Source organism: Notechis scutatus, chromosome 2 (genome assembly GCF_049901735.1).
Source record: "Notechis scutatus isolate UNSWTSFEM ecotype Mainland chromosome 2, rNotScu1.2, whole genome shotgun sequence".
NCBI lineage: Eukaryota > Metazoa > Chordata > Lepidosauria > Squamata > Elapidae > Notechis > Notechis scutatus.
Genome location: NC_142010.1, coordinates 28593692 through 28613956, shown reverse-complemented (window position 1 = coordinate 28613956; position 20265 = coordinate 28593692). Strand labels below are relative to the sequence as shown.

General features: G+C 36.3%; 1 protein-coding gene across 2 annotated transcripts in view; it reads left to right on the top strand.

Annotated features, from left to right (window-relative positions):
- The window catches only part of CFAP20DC (CFAP20 domain containing), a 183795-nt gene that overhangs the window by 84323 nt on the left and 79207 nt on the right, over positions 1-20265 (top strand). For both annotated transcript variants that reach the window (XM_087953924.1, XM_087953925.1), the window contains 4 exons: positions 1646-1782; positions 7186-7363; positions 15530-15846; positions 17350-17751. In XM_087953924.1, the coding sequence (XP_087810050.1) occupies positions 1646-1782; positions 7186-7363; positions 15530-15846; positions 17350-17751 (1034 nt within the window). The remainder of the gene's footprint in view (positions 1-1645; positions 1783-7185; positions 7364-15529; positions 15847-17349; positions 17752-20265) is intronic.

The following is a 20265-nucleotide window of genomic DNA, read 5'->3' as shown; positions in this document are numbered from 1 at the left end:
ATTAAGACAAGTGTGGTTTAATGCAGCAAAATGTCTTCCAAATCTATGCTGCTATAGCATAATCATTATCTAATTCTAGTTCGTGGTGCTTACACAGTCACAATGGCACTCTTTCACACAATAAAGAATACGAGCAGAGTTGGTAGAAAAAAATATTGTGCCAAAACCTGGCTTTTAGCTTCTCACAAATTTCCTTTCCCAGGGAAAGATGCTTCTATTTTTCTAGAAAAATAATTTTTTTTTTATTTTCAGGGAACTTGTAAATTTCTTTTAAATTTCTCTTTGAATGTAATTATTAGAGAAGATGGATGAAGCCATGTTCTACTCTGAAAATGGAAACTGTTTGTTCCTGAAGTCTTTTCATGGGATTAAATTGAAACCAAAGAAAGTAGAAAGCCTGTAGACCATTAGAAAAATGTTCATCCTTAACCTCCTGGGCAGAAATATGGAATATGACTCAAATACATAAATACATGGTGAAAGAAAGGACATTCATGTTTTGGTTACCTTCTGATTAAATAAGTGCAAAAATACCACACTTCACCCTCAAGAATTTCTCTGAAAAACTCCTTTGAACTAAATGTCAACAGTGCCCAGGATCCAGGCAATGCTAGCCAATAGAGGCCAGTGGAAAGCATGAGAATAGACTGTTATATTACGAAGACTTACAGCAAAAAGGAGATCCTGCATTACAGCTTGTAATTCCCTTTTATTTTAAAGAGAAACTAGGCAAATGGTTTTGACTAAATAAGACATGATTCTCAGCACAATATAAGAGTGTGACAAGTATAACAAGTATAATGACAAGTATAATCTTAAAAAATCTTATTTAACCAAAACTAAACCAAATAGAATGTTTTTTTAGAAAAAATGCAAAATGAATGATTCAGAAGCCTAATAACTATCAAACTGCATATTTAATAATAAAAAATATAGGAATGTATATCAAGCAATGAAATTGAGACAGTTTTACATACATACTACTGTAAAGTTCTCTGTTTCCAGCACCACAAAAAGATCTGGTCTAATTATTACTTCAGCCCCCAGCTCTGTTAATGAAATAAAACCACATTGTCAGTGAAACATTTTTGTTCCTTCAAATACAGTGAGTCTCAGAGTTAGAAGTTGGGACAAATTTTAGTATCTATTGTTATCTGTTTGTGCTATAAAGAGAATTACCAGAGAAATATGTTCTGAATAGATTAGGTAGATACCTATTCATTAGGCGAGACCACTTTTTCTACTTGGCATACAAATTGCTGGCTAATAAACTTATCAATAGTTTCTTTGCTATTATATTGAGGCGACATCAATATAAAGATTGCTACCAAATATAAACTACATGAGAATGATTTCAGGATAGCTACTTGCATATTTATTGTACAAATACGTACAACCATTCATCTTACAATCAGTTTTGCATATTAGCATTCCCCATAAAATAATTTGACAATCATAGGAATTGTGTAAGCTAGAGATCATTTGTATAAACTTGAGATCATTTATACATTTTCTATTTGCATTTTCTAGCTAGAATGAATATTTGTAGTAGTACTTGTGCTTTGATTTGTTAAAAATATATTAACTACAATTTATCATTGTGCAAAGTATCAAAGTTTAAATTAACTATTTTGCTATTTTATAGAACTTCCAACAACCCGAGCATCAGCTACTATACGTAACAGTAAGAGTCAAGATATATCCCACATTGCATTTGGATCTAAAGTCCTTGGGCCACCTCCTCTCTCAGGCCGAAGGCTCACATCAAGGGCATCTGGGGAGGTAAGATTCTTAAGAACAGTGGTTTGGTGGCAATACTGTATGTTTACCCCACCCCCCAAATTAAGACCTAAAATACAGTGGTCCTCAACTTACAACCACAATTGAGATCAGAATTTCTATTGTTAAACAGTGCAGTGGTTAATTGAGTCATGCCCAATTTTACAACCTTTTTGCAATGGTTATTAACTGAATAATTGCAGTTGTAAAAGGATTCAGGTGGTTGTTAAGCAATCCAGCTTCCCCCATTGCTTTTGCTTACTGTAAGGTAGCTGGGATCACATGACCATGGGGATATTGTTGATCATGTGACCTTGGGGATACTATTGTGGTTGGAAGTTTGTAGGACTAGTTGTAAGTCATTTTTTCCCCATTCCATTAACTTCAAATGATCAGAGTGGTTGTTAACTCAAGAACTACCCATGAACAGAAAGCCTATGAAAAACAAATCCTTCCCATTCCAACCCTCACTTGTCTTCCTAAACCAGAAAAAAATTCAGAATATATAGAGGATTAATGGTAGGAATGAGAGCGGTTTTCTTCCCATAGGCCTCCCACTCCCATTCTAACCCAGAAAACAAAATTAAAACAGAAAAACAAACAAAATTGATGCACTGTTTCCTCCCTCGGTAAAAGTGTGGCAGGCTGCTTTGTGGTGCATAATCTCTCCAAGGTACCCATTTTTAGTCTGTGATTTGGCCATCTATCATAATTGGTAGTGTAATAAAGTTGAGGTCCTCAGTACCACCATCCAAAGATACTAGTATGCCCCCAGATGTTGCTTTCTGCATGTATTAGGCTTCATATATCTTAAAAAACATCTGATCAAGAACAATAGAGTTTTCATATTGCAAAACAAAACACCAGCACTTCATTTTTTTTAAAAAAAAAATGCCTCTGGTCCCAAATGAGTCCCATCAGTGTTTTTAGAAAATGAAAATCCTGGGCAGCTGTAATTAAATGCTGTTTGTCTTTGGAGCCCCAGAAAGGAGCATTCAAATGGCCCAGGTAAATCAGGCTGAAGCCTATCTTACTTCAAAATTTTGTTACATTTGTGAATCAGATGTCTCTGGGTGCCTGAAAGTAGGACATATAGCTGTCATTTCTGCTAGGTAGACCATCCACTCCCCAGGAAGCCTAAAACTACTTTTATTACAATTGTCTATCCTTACAAAATCTTGCCAGTCTGATTGTGTTATATCTCATCCTCCTTCTTGTACTTCACTGAATTAGGGAGCTGGTTATTATTTTCTCTGTGTTATGGGCTTAAAGTATGCTTTGTCTTGATAACAGAACTTCCATGTTTCCTTCAAGATTTTCCCCTTACCCACTATACCTGTCCTGTGATAATATCCTTGCAACTGGCATTTGGAGGCATTTGCTCAAATCCTGAGATATCATGGAGTGTCCAGATTAATTAGCTTTGGTGGTAAATGAAACTGAAAGGCAAAAGGAAACAGTTGATTGGCAGCAGCTGACAGGAAAAGGCATGGTAGACCTGTATAGAAAAAATCAGCTGAGGCCTGTATTTCCTCTTAGACCCGCTACTAGAGAATTCTGGGAGTTGAAGTATACAAGTCTTAAAGTTACCAAGTTTGGAGACCCCTGTCTTAGACCATACTTGGCCTAGAGTCTCTACCTGTCCAATTCAGTCCAGCAGATTGGGCATAGTGCACTGTCAACTGATAGAAACTAAAAGAAGGCTTTCTTGGCTGTAGTCCCTGCTTTGTGGAATATTTTTCCCCTTGGAGATTAGAAGAGCCCCAATCCTGTTGGCTTTTCACAAAGCTTTAAAAACTTGGCTATATACCCAGGCCTAGGCCTTGTAATGTGTGAAGGCTCCTGTTTCTTGGCTTTACTGTCAATTGGTTAACTATGTCGGCTGCTGAATGTATTTATTTTCTGGATGGTTCTATTGTTTTTCATTCTTTTATGGTTCTATATAAGCCACTCAAAGTCACTTGGTTGAGATGGGCAGTTGTACAGGTAGAATAAATACATTTAAAAAAAAACTTGGGCGGTCTTGGATAAGGAATGACTAACAGGAACAGAGTTGGGTTGTTTTGTCTTTGTTAATTTCATGTTAGACAAATGTGCAAAGAGAGATTGTTTTGGAGTTGCAGAAATTTAAAAGAAAATGGGTTATATTGCAGGATGCTAAAAAATGTGGCTGATAGGATATCAGAATTATTCATTATAATCTTGCAAAGGGATTTTCTGGAATGTCTTTTCACTGCCTTTTGACAACTGTCTTGTGTGTTAAATTAAAGTATTGTTCTGTCCATGTATCACAGAGGTGTCAAACTCATGGCCCATGGACCAGATGGATCACGCGTTGGCCACAGCCATGGCCGGATTAGCAAAGGGGAAAAAAGTCACGATACGTCACGTGACGATGCCAGTTTGACACCCCTGATGTATTAAGGCAGGATAGTGATGTCACAGGGCTATGCAGTCAGTCAGATTTTACTTTCAGGTAACATCACAAAGCTGATCTTCAGTGATCAGCTCCTCCCTTTGCCTTCTATTGTCTTTTTGACATTCTGCTACCTTGTCAAATTTTAACAATGAGAATTCACTATGTAAGAAATATTTGGCTCACTATAGATGTCAATCTTACCAGGTAGACAAGACAGGAAACACAACCAGATAAACTAAATATACTTTATTGTAAAGCTACATTAACAGAATCTTGCAGGTGTACAATTCTCACACCATCATCTTTACATCCAAGAACTTAGGGATGGGATTCTACCGGTTCGGACAGTTCTATAGAACCGGTTGTTATGATTCTGCTCAGTTCAGAGAACCAGCAAATTGTGCCCCTGGCTGGCCCCACCCCTCTCTGCCCCTCCCCTCCCCACCCAGTCAGTCCTTATCGCACATGCACAACATTGCATGCACGCCCAACATCGCTGATTCTCCACCCAGTCACTCCTTAAGGTATTTCTTTTCCCCCCCTCCAGACGATCAGCTATTCCTATGATCAGCTGTGCTGGGATTCCCCTCACTTACTTACTGCTTCACCCAGGAGGCTTCTTTGAGGCCAAGGAAAGCAAAAAATGTCTCCCCCCATTTTTTTTCTTCCTGGGCCCCAGGGAAGGTTCCTGGGAGCAAAAACGCCCCCCAGGAGGCTTCCCTGAAGCCCAGAAGTCCCAAAAAACTGGGGGGTTGCTGCCAAAAAAGGTGCACCCATCTAGTCACATGGCCATGCCCACCTAGCCACACCCACCTAGCCACACCCACAGAACCAGTTGTTACCAAATTTGCATCCCACCCCTGGAAGAGTCCTTTTGAAGCCTTTTGCCCTGGCCACTACTCAGCTATGGGCTATGCTATTTCTTATCTGACCATTCCCAAGGCAGTATCTATTCACCTTGTCTCCCAAGGTGTTTCCTACATACTACTGTATTACATTTCATGGACATTCTTATTTCTGTGTCTACCTTCCAGCCTCCCAAGCATATCAGTTGGTAATTTTGACAGCAGTGAAATGAGAAGAGGAATTTAAACTTTCAATGTTTTTTTCCTGGTCAAATTTGAAATGCAGAGTTCCAATTTCTCATAATATAACAAGTGCAACAGATAGATTGCAACATTGCTTGTAATGTAATGCTTTCTATTAAGATCCATCAACATTTGAAGTTATTGATGGGGTGTTAATAGTGCTAAGCACTAAGCAAAAATGTGTTTGCATATATGAAAACTATTGTATTTAAGTACAAAGTACTATGTTTTTAATACTAATAAAAGCAGTATTCTGTCCACTTTCATATGTTTGTCCTAATAATTATTGAAGCCTGAAAATGTTGCTACATTTTTTGCTAGCTGCATGACAGAGCATCTGTGTATCACTTTTATTGGTTATTGATTTCAGTGAGATGTAAATGTTTTAACATTTTCTGATAGAGGGAGAGTAGAGATTTTCCATTGTTTAAACAGGAAGATTAGGCAACAGTCAAGAAATTCACAGTCATGAATAGCTATTACAAGTCTTAATATTAAGGATGCTATCTTCACTGAACTACATTGAATAATGGCAGCAAGAGATTTTATCCCCAAACAAGATAATTCTGTTACAGAAGCAAGGAAGAGATATTCAACTTTTAAATAATCTGCTCTTTGGGATTAATGGAGAGACACAACAGACCAATACCCAAATATTTCACAGTACTATTATTCCAAGTCATAAAAATATAGATCCCTTATGTGTATGTATGCATGTGTTATATATAAATATGCATCATTAAATCAACATAATCTGGAGCAAAAACAAACTTTTATCGCTCATCAATCAGTAGTCAATCAGTCAATCATATCTACAGTAGTTCACCACACTTCAAGTGTCTAATCCAAAATAAAGATGAGACAGGTTGGGAAAATAGATTCAAACTGTCTTATGGTTGCAAATAGAATCTTCTTTATTGGATTAGTCATCTCCAGAATGGATGCTCTCAGCTATCTGTTCTATATATAGTGGCCTGGGAAGTATAATTGCATTGTAGTTGGTTGTGTATCCATCTGACTTCTCACGGCTCACTTTGTTGAGGACATCACTGTCACTACAATGGTCTTCAATGTTAAGGCAAATAGCAATAGCATTTACACTTATATTCAGCCCCGTGCTTTATAGCATTCTTGGCATTTTACAAAGTCAGTCTATTTCCCCCAACAATATGGGTCCCCATTTTACCGACTTTAGAAGGATGGAAGGCTGAGCCAACCTTGAGCCAGTTAGGATCGAATTCCTGGCAGTGGGCAGAAGAATTAGCCTGCAGTACTGCATTTCCCCTTTCCCCCCACCTCCTCTCTGTGGTACTATTTCATAGGGAATTGAGATTGTTATTTCCCCTTTGCAAAATATCACTAGGTGGCGAGAAGCTTTAGTTCTCCATGCCGGATATTACATCACCAATTCACCATGTTCTTTAGAGGTGGTATTTAGCAGGTTCTGACCAGTTCTGGAGAACCAGTAGTGGAAATTTTGAGTAGTTCGGAGAACCGGCAAATATTACCTCTGACTGGAGATTTTACAGTATCCTTCCCCTGACACCCCCACCAAGCCACCCCCACAGAACCGGTAGTAAAAAAAATTGAATCCCACCACTGATGTTCTTCCCTAACCTACCAAACAATTGGTAGAGCAGAAGCATAAGTTCTTGCTCTGACAAGAACCCAAAATGTAAAATTTTAAATCTTATTGCAGAAAGCATCCAATAGTCCACAAGTTATGACCACAATTGAGCCCAAAATTTCTGTTGCTAAGGGAAACATTGGTCAAGTAGTTTTGTCCCCATATGACAACCTTTCTTGCCACACTTGTTAAGGGAATCACTGCAGTTGTTAAGTTTCTTAATGTATTTTATACTGAATTGATATAACATCAGGAAATATCTTTTTTTTAAGATAATAAAATCAAGCATTAGGACAAAAAGGTCATGCCAAATGCCAAGTTTGGAAAAGAGAACAGAACCAGTACAAGATACAGTAATGACCAAACAGTCTCCATTATCTCTCGATATGGCTTTAAATGAAAAAAATATGCAAAATATCTGTAACACAAATCAAGATTCCCTGGACAAGGGTAAGATGCTGATGCAATAGTTATAAAAACTGATGCTGTAACATTTTTAAATTGTTCTTTATTAATTGCTTAAAGGAACTATATCGTAAATTTAATAACACTTTTCTCTGCTTTACTGCTTGGACAACTGAGTTTTCAACAAGTGAGTAACCTGATTTTAAAATTAGGAAGGCTGTCAAGTGATATGTTGGAGATGGCAATAAGACATTGCAGTGGAAAGATACTTGTGGAGAGGAAAATTTCTTTTTTTACTAAATTGTTTTCCAATATTCTTGTGAGCCAGGTTGAGTTGACAGAAGCCATATCATGTCAGCCAGTGAGCTTCATGATTTGATTTCAGAATATTTCCAGAGCCAAGAACCGTTCAAAAACTAGATTATATTTAGGAATTATTGCAAACGTCTTAGTCATATTTGTATCCATATCACTTTGTAATTGATCCTAGATTTACATATGCAGGTATATAACTTGATTTATTTAAATTCATGGTTGTGTGTTTGATAACAAGCAACTGAATATATGAGCTCATTCTATAGGAAAAAAGTAATGTGGAGTTGAAAAATAGGATCATAGTGAAAATCATATCTGTAAGTACCTAATTATGGTATAATAACTTAATTAAAATTCACTGAGTAAACCTATAGGGATTAGTCTGGAAGTTGTATCATGGCAACTAGACTTCACTGCAGACTGAAGAAACTAATTGGATAAGCAGCAAAATGTTTCAAATCAAAAAGAAAAAGAATTCGAGTTGCCATGACTCAACTTACAAACAACTCTACAAGGATGTCTGAGAATTTTCATCAACATGTATGGATTAGCTTTTGCCTATTAAAGCTGTCTTGCAAATTTAAAAGCAAATCCTGTTCATTAAAAAAATATTCCTTTCCAATTTAGGATTGCAGACAGCCAATATTATTTTTCTAACTTTTTTCTTCTAGGCAGCCACACCTTCCTATCTGTGCCATTGAGAAAATTTACAACAATGGTCCAGAAAGAGTCAGCAGTGCAGTGTAAATGTTATGTTCTTTAATATCACAGCTCTTTCAGTGTAAGATAATACATCTCTTGTGTTTCAGGAAACATTACAGGGATTATGAAAATCAAAATTTTCAGAATGGAATTTCCTTCTGAGCATTAATCAGGATTTGCAGAATTACACAAAGTGCATATAGATAAAGAATTTCTTGTGCTTTTAGAACAAAGATAAAAAACTAAGAAGAAATTGTTCTTGTAAGCCTTTATATATATATATATATTTTAAAAAACAGTGAACAGAAGAATGACACTCTCAGCAAAAATAATTGCCAATGCCAGTTTTAAATGCTATTGTATTCAATATTTCTGTGGAACATATTATATTTTTAAGTGGTTAGTTTGCTATGCAGTTTATATTCTGGATGTTGAATCAGTTGCTTAATGAATGGTTGATCTCCTGGGCTTCAGTTAAACTTGATACTGTCTAACTAATAGTCATTCTGACCACTCGTGGAATAATCTAACTCAATTTAGGGAATAAAAAAATATACCAGAAAAAAATGTCAGTTGTTCATAATATGGTGAGCAAGAAAGTGAAAAGTGGAGATAACAAGTAAGACCATTGTTAGCATATATTTCTCTAGATTTTGTATGCCATCAACAATCTTTATAATCTTCTATTTTATTATACATATATCCCACATTTTATTCAGAAAGTAAAGGCTGCATCTATAGCCTTCCCACTCCTGTTTATTTTTCCTTTGCAACAACCCCATGAAGTAGGTTGAGCTCCCAGAAAGTGTTCAGGCACATATTGCCCAGCAAGCATTCATGGCCAAAAGTGGACCTGGATCTTCCTGTTGTCAGATAAAGCCTTTAAGAGCTTCAAGAGCCATGGTGCAGTGATTAGAATGCAGTACTGCAGGCTACTTCTGCTGACTGCCAGCTGCAAACTACTTTCAAAACTAAATTCTTATGGTATCTCCGGACACCTGCATAATTGAATAGCTGCATTCCTGTCAAACAGGCAACAAACAGGCAAAATAGGGAACACCCTATCAGATCCAGTACCTGTCAACAGCGGTGTCCCCCAAGGCAGCGTTCTAGGACCAATTCTCTTTATACTCGACATAAATGACCTTTACGATAATATTAAGAGCAACTGCGTTCTTTTCACTGATGATGTAAAGTCATTCAACACCACTGACAATACTGCTACCCTTCAAAAAGACCTCGACTGTGTGTCAGAATGGTCAAACAAGTGGCAACTTCAAATCTCAACAAACAAATGCTCTGTCTTAAATATTGATTTTAAAAAAATCAGAAAATAAAATACAAGCTGAATGGACACAACCTTGTTGATGACCCCCACTATGTCAAGGACCTTAGAGTACTCATCTCAAATGATCTGAGTGCTAGAGCCCACTGTAACTACATAGCCAAAAAGGCATTAAGAGTTGTTAACCTAATCCTACATAGCTTTTTCTCCTGTAATATTATACTAGACCATACAAAACTTTTGCTAGACCAATACTCGAACACAGCTTATCAGTCTGGAACCGGCACTACATATCGGATATTAATACAGTTGAGAAAGTCCAGAGATATTTCATGAGAAGAGTCCTCCACTCCCCTACTCGCAACAGAATACCTTATGCCACCGGACTTGAAATTTTAGGCTTAGACAACCTAAAACTATGCCGCCTTCAGTCCAACATAAGTGTAGTACACAAAATTATCTATTGCAATGTTCTACTCATCAATGACTACTTCACCTTCAACTACAACAATACAAGAGCACACAAACAAACTCAAGGTAAAGCACACCAAACTTGATTGCAGGAAATACAACTTCAGTAACAGAGTGGTCAATGTCTGGAATACACTACCTGACTCTGTGGTTTCTTCCCCAAACCCCAAAAACTTCAACCTTAGACTGTCTACTGTTAACCTCATCCCTTTCTTAAGAGGAGGTCTGTAGGGGGCGTGCATAAGCGCACCAACGTGCCTACCATCTCTGTCCTAATGTTCCTTTTTATTCGTATCCATTTCATGTATTCATAATCATGTTTATACAGTACTTATACCTGTTATCTAATACTTGCTTGACAAATAAATAAATAATTTGGCAGTTCAAATCTCACCAGGCTCAAGGTTGACTCAACCTTCCATCCTTCCGAGGTGGGTAAAACGAGGACCCAGATTATTGGGGGCAATATGCTGACTCTGTAAACCGCTTAGAGAGAGCTGTAAAGTGGTATATAAGTCTAAGGGCTATTGCTATTAACCACTACACCATATGGAGTTTTTTACTGTTTATTTTACAATATACAGTGTAATCCATTGCCCTCAAACATACTTATTTCATTGGGTGACCAGTATAGTCCAAAATAGTGAGCACGTCATTGTTCAGCTTCAAGCTTATAAAAGCACCAGCAGTAGTGATTAAATACAACCTTTTAAAAAATATTTTCAACTCTTTTGGTGAATAAAACTGAGGAAAGGGATTTCTGGTTTTCAGATTTTGTAAGTTCCTCATAGGGCTCCTTGAGGTGAAATCATTACCCTCAACACCATCCCATCCAAAGTCATGACTCAAGAAAACTATCAATTATTCTGTTCTCTCAACAGAGGTTGAATAATGTCATTGCTGAATCTCATTTGTCTCTCAAATTAATATGTAGAGTTTATTAACAAAGAATTACACTATCCCATCATAGAAACCAAGCAAACCAGATGGAAAAACAGTGAGGTGAGTCACAATTTGATCTTATAACTCAATGCTGAGGTAAATAATAATTTCATAGTCAAAACTGACTGTGACAAATACTGAGTCAAATATACAAAAATGGTAGGAGGAAGTGGGGAAAAGACCAAACAGTTTAGTTCCTTTTTAACTAGTTTTTGACTCTTTCCTGGAGAATGTATGGCATTCTAAAGATTCTAGTCCCAGATAAATACAGTTGAAATAAATGCTGAAATATTGCAAAAAGGAAAACAAATATCCTTGTGTCTATTAACATGAAATATGTGGAGGGAATTGTGGAGATATAGAGTAATCCAAGGGAAGTGCAGAATATGTATTTGTCTCCTTCGTGAATTGATCTATAATCCAAAGATAATATGCACTGCTTTATGTTAGATTTGTTCCAGTTACAAACAGAAATTCTTTAAACTGGCAGCATAGAAAATGTATAAACATATCTTCTCTAGCAGGTGCGCAATGTCATTACCAAAGGGAAATTGGTGGCAAAGAAAGAAATAAAACAAATGAATATTGTATATCATTTGTCGGCTTTTTTATGTCATGTTAAACCTTCATTAAAATGTGAGGCTGCAATTAGAGGCTCCAGCGTAAATCTGACTCTGCAGTGAAAGTAATTAGACATTTAGGTGATCATTCTTGTATTTATCATGTTTGCTGCACTACCATGATTACACAGTAATTTACATATTTTCCTAAGAAGTTACACAGAATTATTCATTACAATTGATATGGAAACATTTGATATCCTCCCTTGACTCCCCATAGAAGAATTTCAGCATTTCTTGTGACTCAGAGCTAATAAGATTTTGTTTGCTCTAGAACAAGCGTCTCTTTCATTTGTAAGCAAGTATCAATGCTACAATGGTCACAATTTACATGAATTTTGAACTGTGCAATAATTGGTGTGAAACACAGTTCCACAATACTATTCGCTAGAAGTTTTTCCACTTATTTGTATTTCAGTTAAATTGAAATTTTATCTAGTTCTCCAAAAGTATCTAGCTGAACAAAATCTATCCTCCCCATGCAAACATGGAACCAATCACAAGTTCAATTTAGGAAGGGGGTTCTTCACTTTCTATTGAATGGGCAACATCATAAATTGCCAAGAGTATTGTTACCACCCTTCCTAAATTGTATTTGTGGTTGATTCAGTTTTTGCCTAGTTCCAATACTCTGCTCAATGTCATGAGGCCAAAAAAAGTAATTTTCTTGCATAGCGAAAATTGGCTTTCTGTAAATTAGAGTGAACCCAGAAAGCATATTAAATAGAGTACTCTCGGAATCCCATTCCACAATCCTCTTTTCTCTGCACAAAGAAATAAATACAATCCTACTTGGGAGACAGACTTTGACAAAACTAAAGAAAATATTAAAGAGCACAGATATCACAATGAGAAAGGTACCTATCGTCTGGGCCAAGGTTTTCCAAGATGTGATATATTAACGTGAAAGTGGAACCATCCATCTAAACGTGGAAAATTTATGTTGCTAAATGGTGGTGTTAGAGAAGACTGTTGAGAATATTTTGGAAGGCAGAAAGAACAAATTATTCAACATTAGACAAAGTCAGAATGCTCACTGGACGCTCAATACTGAAGCTCTAACTTATATATTTTGGGCACACAGGATGAAGCCAGAATCTTGGGAGAAGACTTTGATACATGGAAAAATAAATGACAATAAAAATGGGACAGAAGATATGATGGCTGGATCACTGATGAATAAAACATAACAAGAATTTATAAAAAAAAACAGTTGCTGAAAATGCTACCAAGATGATGACCATCAGCTCATGATGAGTCAGAAGCAAAAAAAACAATAAAATTTCAGGCAAAAATTGAAAATAGGTTATATTACATACATATGTGTACATGGGTGGCACAGTGGCTCAGCGGTTAAGATGCTGGGCTTTGACAGCTCGGGTTCGAGACTTGGGCACCATGTGACAGGGTGAGCTTCCATACTCACCTCAGCTCCTGCCAGCCCAGCAGTTCAAAAGCATGCAAATGCAAGTAGATAAATAGGTACCACTTTGATAGCAATGTAACAGCACTGCACAATGTCATGCTGGTCACATGACCGCAGAAACATCTTCAGACAACGCTGACACAGTGGCCTTGAAATGGAGTTGACAACAATTAGCGGAATAGTTGGCAACAATTAGTGGAATAAAATTCACAGGGACTCCTTTATCTTTTTTGTTTACATATATAGAGATAAAACCTCTACACTTTTCATATTTGTCTGCTGTTAATAATGAAATAGACTAAACTGGAGATCTTTTTTTAAGTTGGTGATATTATTGGTTTCTGAAGGTGTACAAGGTTCTAGCAACCAAGGCATATGGTGTTCATCTTCAATAAAAATAATTGAATGAGGCATATTTGAGTAGACCTTGGTGTTATTTCACATTTTCCCTAAACATGTTATCATTTTCCCTAACATCATTTCAAACAACAAAATATAATTTAGTAATGAAAGGGTTAAAAATGCTTCTGGGTGATCTGACAGCCATTATTTAAATCCATATCAGTGGCTTTTTGTTTGTTCAAAAATAAAGAGATTAGTATTGCCTGATCACAAGGGAAGTTGGTAAAATGGATATATTCATGTCCCGTCTCCCCCAGCCCAGAGCTATAGAATTGAGATTCAAGTATAAATTAAACATGAGCTGAAAATAAAAGATGGAATATTTAAGAAATCCTCTTTGGAGAAGAAGAGTAACATTCACTTTTTTAAGAAATGTGATGATAATTATTTCAGTCACATCCCAGCATAACTAAGAAACAGAATACAGTGGGGATGTGTCGATGACGGGATATGATTTAACAGATAGGAACAAACTTGAATCATTTTTAAGAATGATTTTTTTTATATATTATTGTAACAATGAATCCCCTAAAATGGATTTAGAGAAGGCTTCACAAGATACACCTTGTAGAAACTATGTTGCTGTTTATTGTTTACATTATACTTTATGGATACACGGCATAGTATAACCAGATACATCTTTGTACTTCATCTAGAAGAACGTTTGACATTCTTGTACAATGGAGAACAAATATTGCTCATTAGGGATGTTTTTACCAGCACTCCTACACCGATTAATGTTTCAGGATGCAAAGTAGTTCTGTGACCACATGTTTAAAAGATTTATAACATAAAGAGCCTAGGCCCTTGCAATAAACTGGAAGGCACACTACCTGTAGAAAATGGAGGAACAAAAGTGGAGGAATGTCATTGGTAGATAATTAATTTCAATAAAAGCTTGTACTTCTATAATACTGAAAACACCTGCAACCTTGGGATCAACAATCTTGCAATGATCTATCAAAATAAACACCCAAATGCCACATTAAGAGAGAAAGTCATGCCTAATATTTCTCCAAAATCATCTATATTGAAATTAAAATATGTGTGTCTAGTCTGGTTTATTTATCCCGACTCTTTTGAGAAGAGAGGTTAAAAATTATAATACCAAAGACAGGATCAGTAAAATTGAGAATGCAATAGACTGGTAACATTGTAAGGAAGGATTCCTCATTGATAGGCCCTATGATTTCTCACCATACTACGTACTGAAGTCCCCAGTATGTCCATGTAACCAGGACCTTGTTAAGCAGAACTTCTCCAAATATGTAGTGCAAGACAGACGAATTAAAGGTCTTTGTAAGACCGTTCATTTTGTTCTAACCTGAGACATTAGAATTATTACTTAATTATTTAGTAGATTTATTTCGCTGTTTTTCCCCACCAAAACAACCCTTTTTATATTGTGCTTTTTATGATTATATGTTGTAGATGTTTAATGTTAAATGGTGGGAGTATTCTTGATTTATTTGATTTTATGCTATACTTCAGCCAAAGTCATATTGTTTGAATTGAGCAATCTTACATGTCTTGTGGGTGGGTGAGCAAATGAATGAATGAATGAATGAATGAATGAATGATAAATAAATAAATAAATAATAAATAAATAAATAATAAATAAATAAATAAATAAAAATAAATAAATAAATAAATAAATAAATAAAAATAAATAAATAAATAAATAAATAAATAAAAAATAAATAATAAATAATAAATAAATAAATAAATAAATAATAAATAATAATAAATAAATAAATAAATAAATAATAAATAAATAAATAAATAAATAAATAAATAAATAAATAGTAGAAATAATAAAGTAACCAGGCCCCAAGGTCTCCAAGTGAATTCCATACTTAATGGTGGATTTGAACCTGGAGATCCCCACTTCTTGTCTAAGACATGAATTACTACCATTTTTTTAAATATTTGTGATTTTTTTTATCATTTTTACCTATTTATCTATATTGCAATATGAATTGTTGCTTTTTCCTGAGGAGACATACAGAAATCATTCATACGCATTGTTCAACTTTTCATGTTTGCAGATGAATGGATATTTCCTGACAAAGAAAACTCTCAATTGGAGTCCAGCAGTCTTCTGCTGATAGCCTCTGAAACATCCCATGATGCTTCAGGCTCTGCCCCAAGTGACGACAAAACATATAAAAACAAAGAAGCAGCTGAAGTCCCTGAGGATGTTTTCACCTACTCCTCAAAACCTAGATCAGCGCCACATGGAAAGCCCTTGAGTCTTTCTTCAGAAGATTGCACTTTTTCTTTGGATTTGAAAGAAGAAATTAGCAAGGACTGTCGAGGAGCTCAAATGGAAGATGATTTCTATGGAAATGAGAGCAATGGAGAGGTAATGTGATGGGTTTAAAGGCTTGCTGTTATTTTGCTGTATTTCCACTGGCAATACACCTGGGATTCCTCCTCATGTATGGATATGTGTTAAAAAATGATGTGTGTGTATGTATGATAGAGCTAGAAAAAAAAGTCTTCAGAAGAAAGTTGAATTGTCAATTAGAAAAGTTATTATTTTGTAGTGGTTAGGGCAGGGGGCTGGGTTTAGGGAAACCAAGGCCGTAGTCCACAATTAGTTTTGGAAGGTAAACTGGAAAGTTTTGGGCCAGTCACAGTCTCTTAACCCATCTTACTTCAAAGGGCTAGTCTGTGGAACAAAACCTGAAGAAAGGAGTGTCATCAGGGGTGGGATTCTACCGGTTCTGTCCAGCTCTATAGAACTGGTAGCTCTGAAGAGCAGCAGACACAGAACCGGTTCTGTGTCTGCTGCTGTTTTGGCCCACCCGCCCACTCGGGCTCTTACCTGTCCTTTATTTCCTGCTTCTTCAAACTCAGCTGCTTTGCACGGCACAGCTGCGGTTGAAAAAGCAGGAAAAAAGTGCCTTTTCAAACGCTGCACACCCATGTACAGCGCTGCTCAGCTGTCTGGGTAGCTCAACAGTAAGTTAATTGCACGAAGCACGCAAACGCACGCAACACATAGCCACCGAACCGGTAGTTACACCAGTTCAGATCCCACCCCTGGATAAGCATGGTTTTTAAACTGGAGGAAGAAACTGCAACAACCAACCCACTGTGCTGATGATGCTATCCTGATAGCCAAAAATGCAAAGAATCTGCAAGTTCTAATGCTGAATGTAAAAAAAACACAGTGCGGGGAAAAGGGGACTAAAATTAAATGTAAAGACTACCAAACTAACAAGCCAGAAGGACTGGATTATTCAACGTGATGAAAAAAAAGTAAAATACATGACATTATATATAGTTTACTAAAAGCTTCCTAGTTTGGTTTACACTTTCTAAGAAGGAGCTTCCAGCACAACAAAAGGATTTGTTCATATCAGAGTTTAATCTAAATAATATAATTGGAAATAGAAAATATTTCTTCCAAGGCTTTTCCTATTCTGAAAATTTTGCTTTTTTAATACCCTTTATTTAGTTTACAAGAAATACTTTTCTTCGTTATTCAGAATGTTTCAGCCTCAAAGCAGTTTTTGTTTTAGTATAACAGCAGTTTTGATTGTGAAATTGTTTTTTCCAATCAACAATTAAATAATTGTGTAACAATTCCTGCAATAGAAATCTGGAATGAGATAGAAATAGACCTTCAGATCATCATTATTTTCAGGCTAGATGTTCATAAAGTAAAAATATTCATTGTGCTTGCTTTATTTTTCATAAATATCCTTTTTTCCTCCTTCCAGACAATATCAATGTAAAAATTACCTCTCAGGCAAGAGAAAAATGATTGTAGTCTTTCTAATATTCCGGGGAGACTGGAATACGTATGGTAATGAGCAGCATTTAAAATAATTCATTTTGTCTTGTTTCCCTATCCTAGGATGATAGTTACATGGACCTAGTGGAAGAGGCTCAGAATCTTCCAAATAACTATTTCATATCAGGATTACCTCAGCCAGTAATATCCAAGGAGATTCTTCCCAAAATGGCATCCAAGAGTCCTGAAAGCAGGACATACAACTTCTGTACAAAAAAGACCGAAGAAGAAATATCACCACAGTGTACTGAAGATGCTGTTGTGATAATGGACAAAGCAAATAACATTCAAAGAAGCTTGTTGCCCACTTCTTGTTTATCCCCGATCGGAAACCTATCTGAACCCTGTAAGGAAATATCTAGGGTCTCAAAAGATTTCTCCATCAGTGCATTAAGAAGTTCCATAAGTAGAAAATCCCTAAAAGAAATCCAGCAGGAGGACTCAAATCCCATAGTCCAAATCTCTGTAAGTATTTTTTATAAATCTTGTTGGAATAAAAAGGATATTTAAGCTTTTGCATTTTTGCATCTGTTAATAACATTAGCATTTTAGAAAGTGTTTCCATGGGATAAAGCAAAGATCAATCATATGGAAGAGGAGGAAAGCTGTCAGGTTGATCCATGATACAAAGATTAATTAATTATACATTTTAAAAAAGACAAGATACAATCATGGCAAAATCGGACTACTAATTAGGACCAAGAATAGTTAGCAATGTAAGTACATAATCTCCCAGGCACACTTAATCTGCCTGGAGGATAAATGTAAGTAAATAGACCTTGGATAGAAAATATGTTTTTAATAGTAAAGAGAGGCAAATATCAAAACTTTTGTTTATGAAAATCAAACTTAAAACTTATTTATCTACCATGTTTTGTCAGTCTGTATGCCAAGATTTGTCAGAGGCTGACAAAGTCTTGTTTGGGATAATGAAACATTTTCTACACAAACAACTTATTTCCAATCTGTCCGATTGTAATTTGGCATTTTTTAAATTAATGAGTGAAAGAAGAGGGCAGAAAAATTAGTGAATTCTTATTAACCAGATTTAAATATGGCTGGTATATCTACAGAAAGTTTCTAGCAGTGGAGGAAAAGAAGTTTTTTAGAACAATTGCAGACACTGAAGAATTTTGTTCATTTTTACGATGAAAGATGTTTCAACACTTGTATCCTACTTATGGATTTCCTCTAGGTTAATATAATGTAAATGATGGGGAAGGGTGCACTTTAGTGTCATGTAGAGCATTTCTCCTCATACACCTAATCTATTTCATTTATTTTTCTTTTTAATTGAAATCCTTAGAGATCAACATTTGCCTTTAGCACCACCCTAAAGTCTTATGAAACTGGGATATCAGGTCAATAATTACATGCCATAGTTAATGTTCCATTGGAAGAGATTTTGTAAAGCTATTTGCTCTCTGACTTAATTCCACATAAGAAGGATTTTTCCCCCAATTGTTAGAATAGTAGTAGGCATGGAATTTGACAGATTGATTGCCTCTTTGAAATACCAGATTTGGTTTTTGTGTTTGTAGCACTTGGGGCTATCTGCCCTGCAAGCATGATTGCATGTTTTTCAACTAAGCCAGTAGAGACTGGAAATAAGTGACTCCCTGCTACAATGCAAATCTAGCAACCAGATGCATTAAAAAAATAGGCAAGAAATTCAACTGTTGGCTTATAGCATTTATTTTTCTTATGAGACTCTCAGGAATGAATAGCATTTTCCCAGCAACTCTCTGCTTGTTAATCTATACAAAGAGGTGAGCAAAATACCAGCCCCATAGATGGTTGTCCTTTATGTGAAATGTGTAAACCTTTGTTTGCATGTTTTCTCTTTTGAGCAAAAGAAAGAGGAAAGACCAGAACGAGTGTGCCAAATACGCCCCTTTCACAGCAGCTTTCACAAGCCTTTCTCTTGTATGTTATGATGGATAGCTGCTTAGACTTCTCAAGTAGGGAAAGCACTTACTGGCATGGATAATCCCCAAGGTCTGCTTGAGTTTCAGCTCTTTTGTCCTGATTTTTTAATGTCGGTATTTAATTTCTCTTCCATTCGCTATCAAACTGGATTTCTGGAGGTGGGGGAGAGAGAGAAGTTTCATTATCAAGCAACAGTTCAAACATCTACACAGGGTAAAAGGCAAGGTTATTGTAATTTTAAGAGCAAACTGCTGAAGTCGGTACATTGCCAAGTCAGTTTAAAGGAAAGGAAAACTGACAGAATTTCAGTAGTGATCTGTGGAATGAAGATCATTCCTCTCTGCACTTCAGAACATTGTTGCAGCCCTTCCCCTCCCCACCAAATAGAAAATGAAGTGATTGAAGGATAACCGTCCAAATCCAAACAGTGTCATAGTCCAAATCCCCAAGCCGTTTGGGTGGGGGATTTTACTCATGTCCATCAATTCAATTCTTATTCTCCTGATTTTATTACCCACCATATAGTAGCTAAAAAAGCTAATAAAATCCTTGGTTATATAAACAGAGACATAGAATCAAAATCAAGTGAAGTATGAGTACTGCTTTATAAATCCTTAAAAAGACCACGCCTGGAATACTGCATCTGGTTTTGGTCACCACATTACAAAAAAAAAAATGTTGAGACTTCGAAAAGCACACTTTAAGAAAGAACAACGAAGCTGATTAGTTTTTGCCTGGAGGCAAAAAATATATGGAGAACAGTTGCAGAGATTGGGTTTGGTCAGTCTAGAGAAAAGAAAGACTAGGGTGACATGGTAGCAGTATTCCAGTATTTGAATACTGTCACAAAGAAGAGGAAGTCAACTTATTTTCCAAAGCATCAGAAGGCAAGACAAGGAATGGACTTCCGGTTTGGGTCTCTTCAGCGACAGACTGAAATCCGCAATCGTGCGCAGTTTCGATCTGTGCTCGCCGCTGGAGTGCCCCGATCCTTTGGATTAGGGGCTGAAGCCACCCTGTAGAGGTGGTGAAGAGGGGGGAGATTGCTAG